The sequence below is a fragment of the Magallana gigas genome, chromosome 6, assembly GCF_963853765.1.
Source record: "Magallana gigas chromosome 6, xbMagGiga1.1, whole genome shotgun sequence".
In the NCBI taxonomy this organism is placed as follows: domain Eukaryota; kingdom Metazoa; phylum Mollusca; class Bivalvia; order Ostreida; family Ostreidae; genus Magallana; species Magallana gigas.
In genome coordinates this window covers 25,623,676-25,642,744 of record NC_088858.1, presented here as the reverse complement: position 1 = coordinate 25,642,744, position 19,069 = coordinate 25,623,676, and the positions used below count along the sequence as shown (strand labels likewise).

The window sequence follows — 19,069 nt, the reverse complement described above, 5'->3', positions numbered from 1 at the left end:
AGCAGTTCACTATTCAATTGCATATAAGCCCGATTTTTAAAAACTACCCAAATATGAATTCTAAATTTTGAATTGCGAACTGCGTTCTAGATAGAACGCAGTTCGCTATTCAATTGCATATAAGGCAATCGGGCCCCAAATATGAATTCTAAATTTTGAATTGGGATAGAACGCAGTTCACTATTCAATTGCGAACTGCGTTCTAAAAACCGATTGCCTTCGGAATCGCCTGAGTAATTGTTTCCTTTAAATATGATCACCTCTGTGAAATTCTCCATACAAAGATTATCTGGCCTAAAACATCAAAAAGTATTGTTCATGTATTGTACTGGTAGGTGGAATGTATATGTAGTTATTATTTGAAAAAAATCCTAATCTTTGTGTGTGTGTGTGTGGGGGGGGGGGGGGGTATTGCTTTATTTTTACGAAGATCTAGTATGTGTTTAGTTTTCTGTGATAGAAACTATTAGGCCTAACTATATTTTTGTGCCCTGGTAAAAGTTGTGAATCATTATGTTTAAAATTTACAATTTGTACTCTATTAAAAGTGATGTAAAAATTGTAATATACATCGACGTCAGTAGCGAATTTATTATAAGGCGAAATAACGCTTGATTTGCCACAAACACTACTGCAATGTCTATTATACACATATGTAGCATAATCCACGTTTAAAAGTGTAAACAAAATTTGATATAAATTCGGACCAAGCAGCTTTAATTCTAGTTCATCAATTGTTTCTACGCTGCCAGTATTGGAACATGATGCAGAGAGAGAGAGAGAGAGAGAGAGAGAGAGAGAGAGAGAGATTTACTTTGCTGAAGGTATGTAGCTCCCCGTCTGAATTCGGTTGTAAATAAAGTTAATCAGTTAAATTCTAGCGCGATTTCTTGTGCGCCGTAAATTGCATGTTGTTTTTTTTAGCTTGCTATGGGAGACACTGCGGCTCCTATGTCGTCCATTGAAAAACATCAGTTAGTAACCATTTATTCATTACAAAATTGATGTTTTCCTGCAGTATGCACCATGATACACGTATTCTAGACAAAAGTGGTGTGTATATAAAGTGAATAGTAAGAGTCAATGATATTGGAATTATGGGAAAATAATTTCTTTTATTGAAAGTATAAGCACATTTCTTTCCATTTAAAAGATTTTCATTTCATTTTTCAAGTACACAGGATGCATCTCATGAATTTTTTGATATCCATTTTGTGTTTCCTTTTAAATGCAAGATTTTTTTTATTTGGTTGAGGGGGGGGGGGGGGGGGGGGAGGGTGTGACTAAATGTGAAGTTAAGACGCACTTGATCGTGTACTACATGTAGCGTACGAATTCATTCATAAAGCGCCTCGTTGTGATTTTTATCCAAAATTTCATATTGCATAAAATCATTGCCTCAGCAAAAAAAGGAAAAAAGAAAAAAAAATCTTTTTTTGTAAAATTTCCTCAGAATTTTCTTATGTATTGCATTTGACGGATATTGGATAACTCTAAAAATACATATTTTCTGCAATGTACAGCAAATTAAATTACATGGCATTGTCAACCAGAAAAAATCTAAACTTTAATTTATACGGTCTAATGCATGTAATTATATCCAGCATGGAAAAAAAAATCATCTAAAAGAAGTTGGTAGTGAAAAAAAGCATGCCCCAGTTCGTGTTGAACCCTTGAATTCAAAAGATGAGAAGTTGGGGCATAAATATTTGAACTGCCTTCTTTGTCGACTTTACTATGTACACACAGACTCGAATCAATGCCTTTCAATACTTTTTTGGTCCCAACGTGTAATCGCCACAATAAAAAAGCGCCAGCGGGGGTTTCCGTTACATTTCATTTCTTTCAAGATGACAGCAAACCAGGAAACACAGGTAAATGCTTCCATCTTGAGTAAAACCTTGCAGGAATATTCTATTTTGTATGCAATGACATTTCTTCGGAATTCGTTTTCACGCGTTGACCATCATATGTCTAAAAATGCTTTATTTGGAAAAATTTTAACCTGTATTTTACCTTTGTGAATTGCAACGCTCGACTTCTTTAGCTGGAGGTCGCACCTAACCAGCGATTATTCAGTACCAGGTTTGGGGTAATGCTAAATGTAATGGTAATGCATTGCAATGCATTACATTACATTTTTTCAAAGTAATGCTAGTAATGTGTAATGCCACAAAATTAGCATTACAAGTAATGGTAATGTAATTCATTACTTTCCAAAATCTAGTGTAATGCTAGCATTACATGGCATTACTTTGCATTACTATTCTTATTTATGCATGTTCAGTGTTCACTTTAAAAAATGTGATGAATAAATGAATAGTTGAAATTGAATTTGATTAGATTTATTTTTAGAGAAGAAAGAAATAATTCTTGAGATAAAAATGTTTTAATTGTATTATTAAAAAAGAGTTTTCAAAATTCATTTTTGAATTGTTAATATAACTAAATATAACAGCACAGTTTCATTTTTAAGAGTGTTGTTATTAAGAGTTTTTAATCATTTAAACAATTTACTCCAATTAGTTTGCACTTCAATAAAAAATGTGTCAACAACACACTATGCCTCCAGGATTCTAAGTATCAAAACAATCTATTGTTATAAGAAGTGCTAAACACCCCAATCCCCTTCCCTTCACTATGTCTCAATAGAATAGGAGACAGACATGCACCTTTAAAAGCAAAATTAATGCACTGTCCATCCATGATGAAAATCAGTATCACTTCCAATATTATAACCTACCGGGTATTTTAAAATAATTTTACCTGCTTATTCTCTCTCTCTCTCTCTCTCTCTCTCTCTCTCTCTCTCTCTCTCTCTCTTATATTAAGTACACTGTACATTAGTTTGGACTGATAGAAAATACAAGATTCATATATTTTTTTTTTCTATTATTGCACTTAATATATCCTAAGATAAAGATCGTCAAACAGTATTTTTTTGGTCCAAGCTTTGACTGCTCCTGTAAAACATTTATTTAGTATAGCTGGGAAGATTTTCAAACTAACAGGATGGAGTTAAAAGATCAACCCTTTGAAACTTCGATCATAAAGTGCAACAGCAATCTATTGTCTTGAGTTGTCCTCAGTAGAAAGAAATGCGATTTAAATATATTAAGTTTTCTATAACTGGGAAAAATCATGTTTATAAATTTATACACTTAAGTGTCCAAAATTATAAAGATTTGTTTAATCTGGGGAAATAGCTCTATTCAGCTTTTATTATAACCGCAACATTATTCCATAAATTGTTTTTTCTTATGCATGCAATTCTGTGTCTCTATTTCGTATCTGACATTGTATCATGGCAAATGTCTATAAATATATAAACTTAATGTCTATATATATTTAACTTATTTAATGATCATAATGCCACAGTATGATTATATATTGAGCAAATAAAGACTGACTCTTGTATACATGTAGTCATTGAATTTGAACCTGATACTGAGCATGAACCTGTGGATATGTTAAAGATTGTTTTACATTTGAAACATTTGGAAAAATTCTTTACTTTTTAGCTCACCTGAGCTGAAAGCTCAAGTGAGCTATTCTGATCACATTTTGTCCGTCGTCCGTCTGTCCGTCCGTCTGTCCGTCTGTCCGTCCGTCCGTCTGTCCGTCTGTCCGTCTGTAAACTTTTTACATTTTGAACTTCTTCTCTAAAACCGCTTATCCAATTTCAACCAAATTTGGCACAAAGCATCCTTATGGGAGGGCGAATATAAATTGCAGAAATAAAAGTCCGATCTGTATTCAAAGCGGAGAAAACCTTGAAACTGTAGAAAAAGGGGGGTGCATTTTTAAAAATCTTCTTCTCAAGAACTAATAAGTTCAATTCAACGTAGTTTAGCATAAATTATCCTTTTAGGAAGGAAAATATAAATTGCAAAAATTAAGTGCTAATTTTGATTCAAATCTGAGTTATTACGAAAATAATAATAAAGGAAATGCGTGTTTCAATCAGTTTAATAGCTTCGGGCTCGGCATACGGTAAGAATTACCAATGGTAAAATGGGTAGGCAAGACTTGGTCTGAGCAAAACAAAAGATTGGCAGGTATTAATCTGCCAATCTCATTAAAATTTCGGGATATTTGATGGATCAGTATATTTGTATTCGCTGTAAATATTGCTGCAAAATAATGCGTATTTGGAATTGACGATTGCCGATCTGCCCCGGCTTTCATACCCATTTTACCAAGACTCGTATTCCGTACTTCTAAAACGAGGTTCTTTGTTTAAAGCAGCCATGACATTATACGAAAAAGGGTCGATCTGACTATGATGAATTTACTTGCTATGCAACCGTTCGCGTATGAAGGAAAATTTTTGAAACATGCAAATTATATTGGTGCCGATTTTGTGAAGTAAATTAAGGCTAAATATTTCAATGCGTTGACAGTTTTCACACATGACGTTGGTGTTAGCTTGTTCTGATTTTCGTTTCGTTTTCATTATTTATGCTTTGTAACCTGGGAACTATCGTCTGTATTTCGTGATTTTTACGTATCAAATAAAACAGAGACTACGGTAAATCAAACAGTTAACAGTTTACCTGCGCAAATTAAGCAAAATCTGATGTAGGGGTACTGAAGTACAATTCATTCTATCGGCAATTCGGCAATATCTTTTGCGTAATGGTAGATTAATGCAATAGGTTTTGTTAAGATGCTCGGCATTTTCTCGAGTTTATTCAGTTAAAATAGAGTTTGATATCGCTGACGGAAATATGTAGGTATATACATGTATATATATATGATTCATTTCGAAAAAATAAATTGTGTTCTTTATTTGTTATACATGTAGTGCATGTTTCCCTACAATTTCTATTTACTAACCAAATTTGAGTGTTAAGCTTCGAATTATAAGCAAGATACAGAGATTTGCTCACAATTCTATGTTTGTACACAGATCTTAAAAGCTAAAGATTAAAAAAGTAAAAAAATTGTCAATATTTATTACGAAAATTTTCAAAGTCTGTTCTTCCAGAAACCAACTTATTGAATTGTAAACTTAACCTTTTTAGCTCACCTGAGGGTGGGGCCACAATGGGGGGGGGGGGGGGTCGAAGTTTAACAAATGAATATATAAAGTAAATCTTTAAAAATCTTCTTCTCAAAAACTTATCAGCCAGGAAAGCTGACATTTGTGTGGATGCATCCTCAGGTAGTGTAAATTCAAAGTTGTGAAAATCATGATCCCCGGGGGTAGGATGGGGCCACAATGGGGGGTCGAAGTTTAACATATGAATATAAAAAGTAAATCTTTAAAAATCTTCTTCTCAGAAACTAATCGGCCAGGAAAGCTGAGACTTGTTTGGAAGCATCCTCAGGTAGTGTAGATTCAAAGTTGTGAAAATCATGACCCCCGGGTGTAGGGTGGGGCCACAATGGGGGATCAAAATTTACATAGGAATATATACAGTAAATCTTTAAAAATCTTCTTCTCAGAAACTAATCAGCCAGGAAAGCTGACATTTGTGTGGATGCATCCTCAGGTAGTGTAAATTCAAAGTTCTCAAAATCATGACCCCCGAGGGTAGGGTGGGGCCACAATGGGGGATCGAAGTTTAACATAGGAATATATACAGTAAATCTTTAAAAATCTTCTTCTCAGAAACTAATCCGCTGGCAAAGCTGGAACTTGTGTGGAAGCATCCTCAGGTAGTGTAGATTCAAAGTTGTGAAAATAATAACCCTGGGGGTAGGTTGGGGCCACAATGGGGGGTCGAAGTTTAACATATGATTATATAGAGTAAATCTTTAAAAATCTTCTTCTCAGAAACCAGCCAGGAAAACTGAAACTTGTGTGGAAGCATCCTCAGGTAGTGTAAATTCAAATTTGTGAAAATCATGACCCCTGGGGGTAGGTTTGGGCTACAACGGGAGGTCGATGTTTTACATAGGAATAAACAGAGTAAATCTTTAAAAATCTTCTTCTCAGAAACTAATCAGCCAGGAAAGCTGAAACTTGTGTGAAAGCATCCTAAGGTAGTGTAGATTCAGAGTTGTGAAAATAATGATCCCCAGGGGTAGGTGGGGCCACAATGGGGGGGGGGTCAAAGTTTAACAAAGGAATATATAGGGTAAATCTTTAAAAATCTTCTCAGAAACTAATCAGCCAGATGATTCTTTATAATTGTTAAGACTTTGGCCCCAGGACAATTCTTTGGCCTCACGAGAAGGTTCAGAGTTTGATGTTTTGATGTACGTTTATATCCCATATATAAACTATTGTTAGGGATCTTATTGAGAACTGCAATACTCAACGTCATATGATATGACTATAAAATCATCCTGTTAGAAAAGGGACTAATGATTATAAACATAAGAATATCCAGGGGAAAATGGATTTTATTTATACAGGATCTACATGTATTATTGTACATTGTCCAGATAGTTTGTATTATGACTCCATTGAGCTGATTTTATCATTAACTATTGTTCCTCAGGTGAGCGATGTGGCCCATGGGCCTCTTGTTTTAAGTAATGGTAATGGTAATGCATTACTGTACTCATGTAATGGTAATGTAATGCATTTCTTTAAGAAAATCAAGTAATGGTAATGGTAATTTGATGCCAAAATTCATGAAGTAATGGTAATTTAATGCATTACTTTACAATGTAATTCGCCCCAAGCCTGTTCAGTACCATGCTTTTAACCAAGGGGTGAAAAGGTCATGACATATATCCATGAAAATGTCATTACATGCACATACAGTGTCTATTAAAGCAAAGGTCCTTCACTACGGGACTCCATAGTCGCCTTATTACGTTAGGGTAATGTTTTTGACTCATTGCTGTATTTAGTCTAACTCGTGCTGATATACATGTAATTTGACAAGTCTTCATTATGAGATACATGTATTGTCACATAATAAAAACTACAATACGCGGATAAGTCGTCTTTAGAAAAAATATGTCAAACTCAAGCACGTAGCATCGTTTTTGAAAGTGGAGGGGGGGGGGGGCTAGACTTATCCAAACATCTTAACAAGCAAAAAAAAAATAACTTTACAAGTTCCTGTAAATCCTAATCCGTGTGGAGGGGGGGGGGGGGGGGAGCAAGTATACCTATAACTTCAATTTCAGTGTTTATTTCCTTATTTTCAATTCAATTTTTTATAAAGGGGGGGGGGGCAACTCAATATTAATTCAGTTTTTTGTATTTAAATTTAGGTAAAATCTTTGCTGCGCCAAAATGTGGGAGGGAGGGGGAGGCAGTACCCCCCCCCCCCTCCCCGGATGCTACGTGCCTAAAAATCTCTTAAGATTTAGATTCAACTTCTACATTATGAAATGATTCGATGCTTTATGACAGTATATTTCCCAAATGCAACATTTAAACACAACAATGGTTTCTTGGGTGATTATTGCGGGATATGAAGGCAGCGACATACATGTACATGTAGGAGAAAAAACATAACCTACGAAAGTATGTTATGTATAGTTTGTCTTCTAACACTATAGTAACCGTATTCGCTACTTTCATTTCCTGCATGCAGGAACCATCAAAGAAAGCATTTTATGATTTATATTAACATCTTTCTTTCTTTTAACAGATTAATGAATTGATCGCAAAAACTTTGTGGAATTAACTAAATTATTGTCATTGTGCATCATCAGAAGGTTAAATAAAAGAAACAGCCAAATCTTCTTATATGGGATTTTGAGTCTGACATAATCATGATTATTTCGTGCCGTCTTTGATTTTTCTTCGGTCCATGAAAGTTTCGACCAATTGATAAGCAGGGCGAGTAGATTTCAGTCCTTTCGGTTTCTAGAAAGCCGTGAATTACAATTCATTTTCGTAAGAAATAGGGGTAATCATAATTGTTAAATGTAAATATATTACATAAAATGTAGATAAATTTTTGTGAGAATGCCTGACTATGTAGGTTACCCAAGACAGGAAATACATTTAACGGAGGATTTTGTGTCTGTAGACTTAACCCAATAGAATTGTCACGTAAAAAATAAAATGAATTGGATATAATACTTGTTTGTATGTATGTAATAATGATATAAAAAAAGTATTTTTGTGTTGTATTGAAAAATAACTATTTTGATTCCCATCTGAACCGAATAGTTCCTTTATTGCTGAATCAAAATATTTCTGCGTCTTTGAAATTTGCCGATGGTAAAAAGCAGATTTTCTACGCTTAAGCCCTTATAAAGAAAGTACATGTATGTAATCATATTTCGATCAGCGAATGGTGAAATCTGATTTGTGATACAGGTTGACGATAGCAATATCGATACAGCAACAACGGAATCTACAGATCGTCCGGAAGTGATTGTAAATTACCAATGCGCCCCACCGGAATGGCTGCAAAACTGCTCACCCCTTGGTCCTGTGGTCCGGGTTCGAAAATCCTTGGACAGATTTATAAAGAGCCATGGAAAAAAGTTGAAAATGGCGATATACACTCTACTACTTCTGTGCTATATCTCATACTTCATTGGCGCTATGGTTTACCGGTTCGGGGACGAGGGTTCGATTCGCTTACTTGTGTTTACACTGCTTGTCTTATTTTTCTATGCAATACATACAATGAAGAGGATGTTTGGAAACCGAGTTGAAGCTTATTTCAACACTTTGCATAAAGAACGTAAATATCCTAGTAAGAGGACCAGGAAAGTAATGTTACGGTAAATAATTAATTAGTTAATTAATTAAGTAATTTCCAATATTAGAACCATTTTAACAAGGCCTCGGACTTTCTGTAGGTTGTATAACTATCTATTTCTTGCGTCAAAACAAGTTAAAATGACGCTGATTTTAAGCGAAATATACACCGATTGCGTAGCATAAGCTCAAAAGCCAGACAAATCTTGTTGATTTCAAAGAGCCATGACTGAGTGGCCTACAATGCAATAGACAGGCCTACGTCACATTGCTGTTTGACACAACTACCCAAAGTCCAAGTTCCTGTTAAAATGGTTCTATGTTCTACTCTTGTCATTTTCAAGGAGCTTTGGTTGTCAAAAAGTCCATACAGTTCTCTTCAAACTCATATTTTGACATATCGGGACATTACGTCAGTAGACATATACTGCATTCATGTAAGATTAGAACTATTTATTTTATGTTAATAAATTCTGTGGTCCCACCAGTTTTAGGATAAAGTTACGGCCTTGACACACATTTATTCAATATGGAAGAGCTTTGGGTACATTGTATTTCCGGGTTACATAATAATTTATCTATTCAAAACATTTTTGTTGTCTAAAACATTTTTTCCCATAGGTGTATTGAAATTGCCATGAATACAATTTGCTGCTTTTTGATGACCGGATAAATAGTGGTGTTCGTTTAAATAGAATGACTTGTTTTATATTATACATTGTACATCATTACAATAATTCTCTATAACAGGTTATCTGATTGGTTGGAGGCAATCACGTGTCAGGGCAATAAAACTTCATTTCCCCACGTCATCGTCACTTTTTTAATCATACCCCACCCTTCGAAAGACAAGGGATTTTTTATTCCATGCATATGCAAAATCATGTGAATAAGCATACAATGTTATCAAATGATTTATTTTTAAAAAAAATTGTTTTGAATCCTATTTTATCAGAAAACTACCATAAAGAAACTGGTAAACATTCAATCCGTTATTGATTTACAAAACATTCGGCCGATATAAGATATACTCTCAAAGAAAAATCATATTTTCCTCCGGGGCCGGGTGGCCGTCGAAAATATGATTTTCCTTGAAGAAATAAATCTCTATATCTTTCTCTCAATCATGCAATAAATTATAATTGCATACAGTACAACATTGCAATCGTGTACAGTTCTTTTTCAATTTTTTCAATTTTTTTTTTAATTTTTTTGGTTTCAATACAATATTTTTATGCTTTTGATAGTTTGGTGACAGCTTACGTCGCCGTTGTCGTCATTGTGGTCATCATTGGTACCGTCATCCGGCGGGATCCGTACAGACTCGTACCCGTCAGCGGCATTGCCATCTTTACTTTTTGTCTCTTCTTCTTTTCCAAAGATCCTGCTCAGGTAAATCTAGCTTTTCTTTGTTCACTCTCAGACTTTTAAGACCTAGTTTAGTTTGGATATATCTCCTAAAAGTGAGTGAACGTACATGTTACTAGTATATAAGTTTTGTCGATAGAACCACAGGCACCTGACGTTTATTTTTGTCATAATAAAAAATATGCAAGTACCTCCTAACCTCATCGTCTCAAGCCATGGGTGTTGTGTCTATTCTATTTCCAAAATTGGCTCAAAACATGCGGTTTGAGACGATGTCCCTACCAAAGAAGGCCAATATTTGTTTTATCAAGAGAAAAATATATAACGTCAGGTGCATGCGGGAAAAAGTTGACATATTGCATCAGCTAATTTCAAATAGATCCTTGCGTTACTTTTAAGGTATCATGGCGACCAGTTTTGTGGGGCTACCTGCTGCAATTGGTTTTTGCGTTGATAGTACTCCAGACAAGTTGGGGATATGACCTCTTTGATTGGTTGGGAAAAAGGGTGACAGAATTCCTTGATCACACCGATGTTGGCGCAATATTTGTGTTTGGTGAAAAATATACCGATCACTTTTTCGCATTTAAGGTAAATAAGAACAAAGTCTCATACAATTTGTATACAGCTCTCACCATTATTTGGAAGATATATGTACATGTATACTATTTCTGTTGATAAAATTATATATCTTTGTTTTCCTTTTAAATGACAAGGTACCGTACCTTGTAACTTTTAATGAGTCAAATTTTACGTACTAGTCTTTATACCAGTATATGATCTTACATTACAGGTATTTAACATGAATAAAACTATTTGATTGCAGGTGATGTCAGTAATATTCTTCTTCAGTGCAGTAATCTCAATTCTGTACTTTTTGGGATGGATGCAAGTTCTTATCGAAAAATTGGCGCTTATTATGCAGTACAGCTTAGGAACCTCGGCAATGGAGTCCCTACATGCGGCCGTTAATGTGTTCGTGGGATGGGTGAGTACACGCATGCGCAGTGTTGAGTTGAATTGGCTTCGTTATATAGCAGACGATAACAATAACGATAAAAGGCTCCTTGTATGATAACTCTTCCTCAATATTGATAATAATGCATATTACGATAATATAAAGTGTGTCTAGTATATAATATCAAATTATTTGACGTTAAATTCCATAAAATTTGTTTTTATTACACAAATTTATCTATAGCTAGTGCTAAAATTAAAAAAAGGAAAAATAGACAATACAAACAAATAAATTTGCAAAAATCTAAACAAACTAATAAAACTTTAGATTGACCATGATACTCATTGTCTTCGACATTTCTGATAATGGCAATCAGTTTTTCTAAGGCTGAAACAACGACCCTAGTGAGGCCTCTTTTTGACAAAATGACGCTATCAGAGCTCCACACTGTGATGACGAATGGTTTCGCAACTGTCGCCGGAAGTACCCTTGTTGTTTACGTTTTGTTTGGGGTACGGATACTTGAACATCAAAATTAATCTACGAGAAAGCATAACATGCAGCAACTAGTAAATAATTAAATTGATACATACCCGATTTCATGAAAGATAATAGTTTTTTCCTACTGTCCATACAGGCTCCTGCTAATCACCTGCTTTCGGCTAGTGTCATGTCAGCACCCGCCGCACTCGCTATATCCAAGTTGTTTTGGCCAGAATCTAAAGAAACCAAACGAGACACTTCGAACGATGCATGCGTAATAAAACGGTACAAGGCAGTCTAATTCAATCAACCCCTTTCTCCTTACACTCGTCAGGGTCTGACAGACAGGTAACGTTAAGAGGTCGTTTTCACATGACCTATAATTTTGTAATATAAATAAACCCCAAACAATCACAGACTTGCTTTTATTTGTTTTATAAGAGTTGAAACTCTTTAATACTGGAGGCACATGTACCATTAGATAGAAATTAAGCAAGCATGAATAAAAAAAAATGTCTACTTTTGAAGAGTTCCAATAGAATTTCCAAAAAGGTACCTCTTATCAATATCTGTCAGGCCCTGACGAGTGTAAGGAGAATCAAGATTGTTTTAATCAGACTAAATAATGGTGATTCGAACACCAAATGAATTTTGAAGCTGTCTACTTTTCTAGTGTAACGTACTGCTTTCGTGATGATTTTTTTTTGGAAACGCCTTTAATTTTCTTTTCGACGTCGTATTTACAGTACAAGTCAAATACAAATTGCATAAGGGCATTCATGAATGTGTATCGTAATGTGGTAGCCGTCTATAAAAAATATTGTATAGAGTACGAGTACAAAATGTTATTCACAGAGAGAGAGAGAGAGAGAGAGAGAGAGAGAGAGAGAGAGAGAGTAATAACAAGTAACAGTTGTAAAATTTTACAATCTGTATGCCCAAAACTAGGGAAGGTAGGAACATCGTTGACGCTGCTTCCATCGGCGCCATTACAGCTCTGCCGATAGTAGCGTACATTATAGCCGGTGTTATTGCATTCTTCTCTCTGCTGGGCTTTGTCAACGCTACCTTAATCTGGATGGGGGAGCGGGTAGGACTGATGCCCCCAGAATATCCGAATCTGACTTTTCAGGTAATTATTATCATTCTTTACACTTTTAAATTAGATCAATTCTTGCTTATGTGTACGCTGTCTTTATTGATGTTTTATAAATATTTTTTTATACTTTGAATTTACAAATGTAATTTAGTATGTTAGTTTATTAATGACAAACAAATATTTTCAGTTTTTTAAATGACCTTCATTATATGATGCTACTTCAACCTTACATGCTGATACTTTGTCTTTATATGCTGGCGCAATAAAATTAAATAAATAAAAGTAACAGCATATAATTTTAGAGTATCAGCATATATTAAAGTTACAGCGTCGAAAGAAAAACTATCAAAATGTAATATTGAAGCATCATTTAATATAGATCATCGACATGAGGCGTTCCATATGTTTTTATCTAAATATAATTCTGTTTTTACATGACATTGTAGCTGATTTGTTCCTTCTTATTTTGGCCGCTTGTGTTCTTGATGGGAGTAGAGTCACGTGACTGCTGTGCAGTTGCCAGAATGGTTGGAATTAAAACGTTCATCAACGAATTTTTAGCATATGAAGACTTGGGGAAAGTTATTGGAAATAACAAAATATTTGAATCTTATGATGGACCATGGACGAGAACATCAAACTGTGACGTGTTTCTGCTCGATAGAAATCAGACGTTGACGGGTGGGGTCATCTCGGTAAGTCAATAACAAACCTCCCTCCCTTTAACTCCCACATCTCAAAAAAAAAGAAACAAACACAAAAGGATTTTTCCCCATTTCATAGTTTAGTCAACAGTTCAGGTCAGTAGGTCTGTACAAAGTTGTCTTTAAAACTGAGTGAGGTTAATCTAGTACTCTAAAAACATAGAGAAACATTATTTGATGCCCAGAAACATACTAGTACTTACATTGTAGCATGGAAACGATTGCACTTAAAATTGTTTTAGACAGCAACAATAACAGCAATATGGTTCGACCTGCACTTTATATCCGTAGATCTGGATGTCAAGAAAGATGAAGTGTATATGTATAATTATTTACAAAATTTCACTCAAATCATTAAATACTTTGTTAACTATGAGAGAGAGAGAGAGAGAGAGAGAGCTTATAGACACATTGTATTTCGCCATATGTACAATCATATCAATTTAAGAACATTGTTAAAATTTAATTTTTTTTAATAAAAATTTGATGATTTTAAATACATTTATCTTTTTGTCAATTTACTTTAAAGGAACATTCAGTTGTGGTGGCAACGTATGCTCTTTGCGGATTTTCCAATATCACAGCTCTAGGAATCATGATAGGGGCATTGGCAGCCATTGCGCCGGATCGGAAAGAGGATATTGTGCGTGTCTCCACCCGGGCCCTGATATCCGGATGTTTTGCTTGCTTTATGACTGCATGCATGGCAGGTTAGTATCTCGTTATCATTTATATAACATTTTGACCTCTGTCCACATTTTGCAACTGCAGATCCAACATTTGTTTCCAAGGGTAAGTACAGTGTAGACGTTCAATACCGCCTTACCCAAAGCTCTCGCCCCAAAACTATCCACTAATTTCATCCTCCAACCATTCATCATCTCCCATATTTGAAGCATCCCATCCTTCAACCATCCAACAACTCCAATATCTCAACCATGCTCCAACTCCCATCTCCCGAAAATACACAATCTTTCATTGCCCAACTATCTACCCACATTACGGTGATAAAAAACTATCAAAAACCACAAAAAAACCCTGAGTGACCCTGAGGTTTGACTGAGAGTACACGAGATCATGGCAATCAATCGTTTCATCATGGATAAACACCAATGAATACACGGTGACGTGTCCACACATATAACATCTGCGCCGCTGTGAGGAATGTAGGTATCTACAATGTAGCGCTACAGCTACATCAAAATGGATATTTATAAATGTTTGCTAAATAAGAAGACACCCCAATATGTGAATGCCTAATAGTCTGCAGCATGGCGTTGTCTTGTTCCTTCAACTGTTCGGTTGTCCCGTCAGCCTCCGTGTAAATTTTCATTACATAGTCATAATGTTCTTGACCTATCTCCTTAAGTTTTCTGTCCATTAATTCCATTATAACCTTGTCTCCTTGAGCGTCCTCTTCTAGTTTACGAATTTTCTTTACATACATATTAATGTCTGAGTCAGAACGTTTCGAGTTTTCTTGTAACTTTTTCTTTTCAAATCCGTATTTTCGCTTTGAATACTTGCGATCTCAGACTGGCCCTTCGTAGCTTTTCAGTCATACTCTTCGTAGGTTGATTGGACATGCGTAGCTTAATTTAAATGTTGTACAGCTCAGTTCGTAGAATACTTAAGGTATCAAGCAAAGAATGAAATTGATTGTGACGAAGTGAACTGAAAGGACATTTCGCAAAACACGTTTATTTTCGAGATATCTGCTCAGTCGTTTTATATCTCGCGTCTTTTTACCGCTAGAACCAGCTCCTTTTTCAACACTTCTTGTTGGCTTCTTCATCTGTGAAAAACACATTCGGGAACAATGTCAAATTCTGTGACATCGATAGCACTTCCGGTTGTATGCGAAACATGAAACGTTGGGATGCACGTCTCCGCACATTCCGCAAACTGGAAGCTGACATGAGGGGAAGCTGAACTTCCTTTTCCACTGCGGTCGGAAAGAATTTTCCATGTTGAATATCGTTTAAATCGTCTTCTTCATTTGTAAACTCTGAATCTCGGGAAACTCGCTAAACTGTTGTATAGGTCCAGGATCTGACTAATACAAAATATATGTTGCAGCCCCGGGTGTTTTTACCCTTAGGATTTCAACCAAATATTACGGGGCGCTCTCTCCCGTACAGGACTAATACTGGGTCGACTTTGAGCTTGCTTATTCTCTTGTTGTTGGACCCAGCCTAATGAAACCTCCAACAAGCCAACACGCGTTTTAGTTTTCAAACTTTTATCTAGACTTGGCATGGAATATACTTTTACATGAGTTTGGTATGCATCAGCACCGAAGGTCTGATTCCAACTAACCATAATTTACAACTCAAAATCATATATAGTTACCAATGCAATAACACAATGAAGGATTAACAATAATTACAGATGTAAAAAAAATCAATTTTCGAACAGCTTTTTAGTGACTCTTAACATTTTAGCTGCAGGTACATTAAAGGATGGATAAGATAAAAGATAAAGTGTCAATAAACATAAACAGAAGTAAATTAAAAGATTAATTGTCCATGGCATGACTGTGCCTCAGGTGGGATTAAGGCAGTGCAGAATTTAGAACTTTTTAAAATCAGTTGTCGAAATAGAAAAATAGTTGACAATTGACACAAAGTCCAAAAATATTAATTAACACAATAATTAAAAATAGTCCGAAAGATTAAATTTCACACTGTGACAGTTTACTCATTACCCACAGTACAAACCCCAAAGTCTCTCTGGGTTTTTTTAAAACCTCAGTGCAAACTTCAGGGTCACTCAGGGCTGCCTCAGTCCCCCAGGGTTAAACTTCCCTTCAGGCTTCTTGATAGTCTCGGTTTTCGGTTGTTTTGGTCAACCGACCACCCCTCCCCCCACGAATCTTTTAAATTAGCTATTTTTCAAGCAATACAAGTTAGAAATAAATGAAAACAATTATTTTACTATTTCCCGAAAGGTGATATCTGATGTTGTTCGGAATTGAGAGAGAGAGAGAGAGAGAGAGAGAGAGAGAGAGAGAGAGAGAGAGAGAGCAAATATTATACATTTGTAATAATTGCATGTACATCTTCTCACCAACTAACGAATTCTTCATATCATGTGTGTTATAGGTTTGGGGTACGGATTGAATGCCTATACATACATACCTTTTTAATATAAATTCGTCTCACAAAATCCATATTTATAGCAAGTTATTCATTTTTAACTAATCCATTTAATCGTCTTTGCTATATGTTAAAAATTGCATCTCAGATAAAAAATAAAAATTGGAAAAAATGTTTATTCGCCATCATTATCATCGATCATTGAAATACCAACATCGCTTTCAATATATCAAAATATCTTAATTTTCAGGAATACTCTCTGAATAGGACCAAGAGCCCATTCCAACTGAATGATGCTGATGCAATAACTTTATACTATAAATCATATATAAATCATATATCTTTCCTTATAAGAAGATTCATATCTATTTCCAAGTGTATTTGCTCACATACTAATTTCTTTTACGTCTCCATTAATTACTTTTTGTCCAGCGCTGATCATATCGACTGCTATTCTGCAGTTGTATCAGATTGCAGTGCTGTATTCATTGTCGTGTCAATTATATTTTTCGATACAATGAAACATATACTGTAGAAGCACATATATTCGTTGGGTTAAAATTTCGTTCTTTTTAAACCAAGTAAAATTTCGTTGGGATTTAATTTCGTCATATCGTAATCTATTAAAAGTTGTCAAAATGACTTATCACGGTCTTATACGTACATAACGAACGATAACTCTGTATGCAGGTATCGTATAAACCGAGCGCGTGGAATTATAAATTCCGATTTGAGTGTCTCTTACCTACGGCAAAATTCAGTAGTGAGCTGAGTAGTTCTAGCGATTTAATTTACTACACTTGAACCGAATTTTGGAATGTTTTTAAAGCTCATCAAGACAAGGAATTTATTAACTTGCTTCACAAAAACAAAATCCGCACGATTTTTGTTCCGCCTTCTACTACCGAAGAACTACATGTACAACCATGTGATCGGTCCGTGAACGGAAAACTTAAGTCGATACTAAAACAAAAGTTCGTTAGCTGGTACTCTGAACAGGTTTCCTCACAGCTCTCTAACGGTGTACCTGTGGAGAAAATTAGTATTGACCTGCGTGTCAGTGAAATTAAACCCGCCCACGCCAACTGGCTGTTACACGCGTTTGATGTTTTGTCTAAAGACGATGAGTGTATACTTAACGGGTTTCAGCTAGCCGGAATATCGGGGGCACTTGGGTGTTAACGTGTCATAATTACCGTAAGCAGATCTATGTACTGCAAGATACTATACATGTAGTAATAACGGTAAAATGATTATCCTGCATTTTAATACTTATTTATATTTTAACGAACGTTTACATATCGATGTTCTGAGGTGATCCATGTACATCAATATCAATGGTGATCGTGATCTTAGGTACGATGTAAATACGTTTGTGTATCAATAAAAAAGAAACATTACAGCTCTGTATTATTGAATACTTGGGTTAAAAAATTCGTCATGGATTTAATTTCGTTGATTTATATTGCCAACGAAAATAACGAAATTAAATCCTCGACGAATATTTCTGCTTCTACAGTATGTAACTTTTTCCCCGCAATCAAATATACTATTGGTATCGGATAATAAATGTTTACATTAATCTATTATTGACATTATACAAATGTTAAAGATATCATTTTAGAAGCATTTATAAATCTTATTTGCCATGTAAACTGTATTTTTGCAATGTCTAATATCAATTGTCACATTATTCTTAAACCAAACGTTGTTATATTTTTTTTATTATTCTATATTTTCTCCTCTTTTTGTATTTTTTGCAATAAACTGTCTCTGTAAACAAGCCTTGTTTTTGAAACACACCATTAGATAAATGAGAAATGTTGACTAGAATCCTCTGAAAATGAAGATGATTGGAACTTAAAACATCTCACAGATATTGGTACAAGGGCATGTTCATGTATTGGAGTGCCTTTTTTCTGCTCATGGATATTATTTATCTTCGCAAATGGTTTGTCATATTTCATTTTATTTATTTTTAAAACTTACTTAAATTGCAAAATCTTATGAAATTTTAACACATTAAAAATGTGTGAAAAAAAGTAAAAATACTATTTCAAAAATAAAAAAACAAACATTTAAAACGATATTTCTTCATTTTCAATAAGTCTAAAAGAGTCATCTCCGCGAGAATTTAGTGATGGTTTTGCAAATAATTTTAAAGGTTCATGTCTGAATGTTAAAAACAAGTCACCTTTATTTCGATCTTTAAAATGATTTGTTACTCTAAAACAAGCATTGTCCATGTACTCTGCTTGCTAGTACATATGCATATATTTTTCTCTAAAGGAAGATTAAATATAAATAGGCTTAACTTCAGTAAACCAGCGATGAAAGGTCGATAAGACGTATAATCCTGACTGATTTAAGAGAGATGATCTTATCATGTTTGCCGATGAGAGGACAGTGTTCTTTAATCATAAAAATTCGTTCTCTTTTTAAATGATCCCTTCACTACTAGATATAAATTCTATTGTATTAAAATTGCAATTTAGTCCAGAAGCAAAACAAACAACACGGAGTGTTCAATGATATTTCAGTTTGTTGACAAGATTCGCTGAAAAGATCCTCTATGTTCCTTCGAGTTTGGAAGGATGTTGTTTGTCCCGTTTTATTTAAATTAGGACAATGAGGTGCAAATTTATGTTGTGATGAATTTTCTACCAATCCTTCAATTCCGCACTAAACAAATTAAAATTTTCGATATTCACCCAAAGGAAAAATGTCTTC

The 19,069-nt window shown here is 34.8% G+C and overlaps 1 protein-coding gene across 1 annotated transcript; it reads left to right on the top strand.

Annotated features, from left to right (window-relative positions):
* The first annotated feature begins 1,651 nt into the window (after positions 1–1,651).
* Positions 1,652–18,147, top strand: LOC136269607 (solute carrier family 28 member 3-like). The gene is made up of 11 exons (XM_066088477.1): positions 1,652–1,874; positions 8,240–8,652; positions 9,877–10,021; positions 10,397–10,588; positions 10,824–10,985; positions 11,342–11,467; positions 11,593–11,723; positions 12,387–12,570; positions 12,984–13,232; positions 13,771–13,951; positions 16,590–18,147. Exons 1-11 carry the CDS (start codon positions 1,851–1,853, stop codon positions 16,604–16,606), a joined length of 1,824 nt encoding a protein of 607 aa, XP_065944549.1. The 5' UTR covers positions 1,652–1,850; the 3' UTR covers positions 16,607–18,147.
* Positions 18,148–19,069: the final 922 nt, after the last annotated feature.

Coding starts and splice junctions, on each gene's coding strand:
- LOC136269607 (XM_066088477.1), top strand. CDS start 1,851: ATGACAGCAAACCAGGAAACACAG. Junction 11,468..11,592: donor TTGTTTACGTTTTGTTTGGG/GTACGGATACTT, acceptor CTGTCCATACAG/GCTCCTGCTAATCACCTGCT. Junction 11,724..12,386: donor GATGCATGCGTAATAAAACG/GTACAAGGCAGT, acceptor GCCCAAAACTAG/GGAAGGTAGGAACATCGTTG.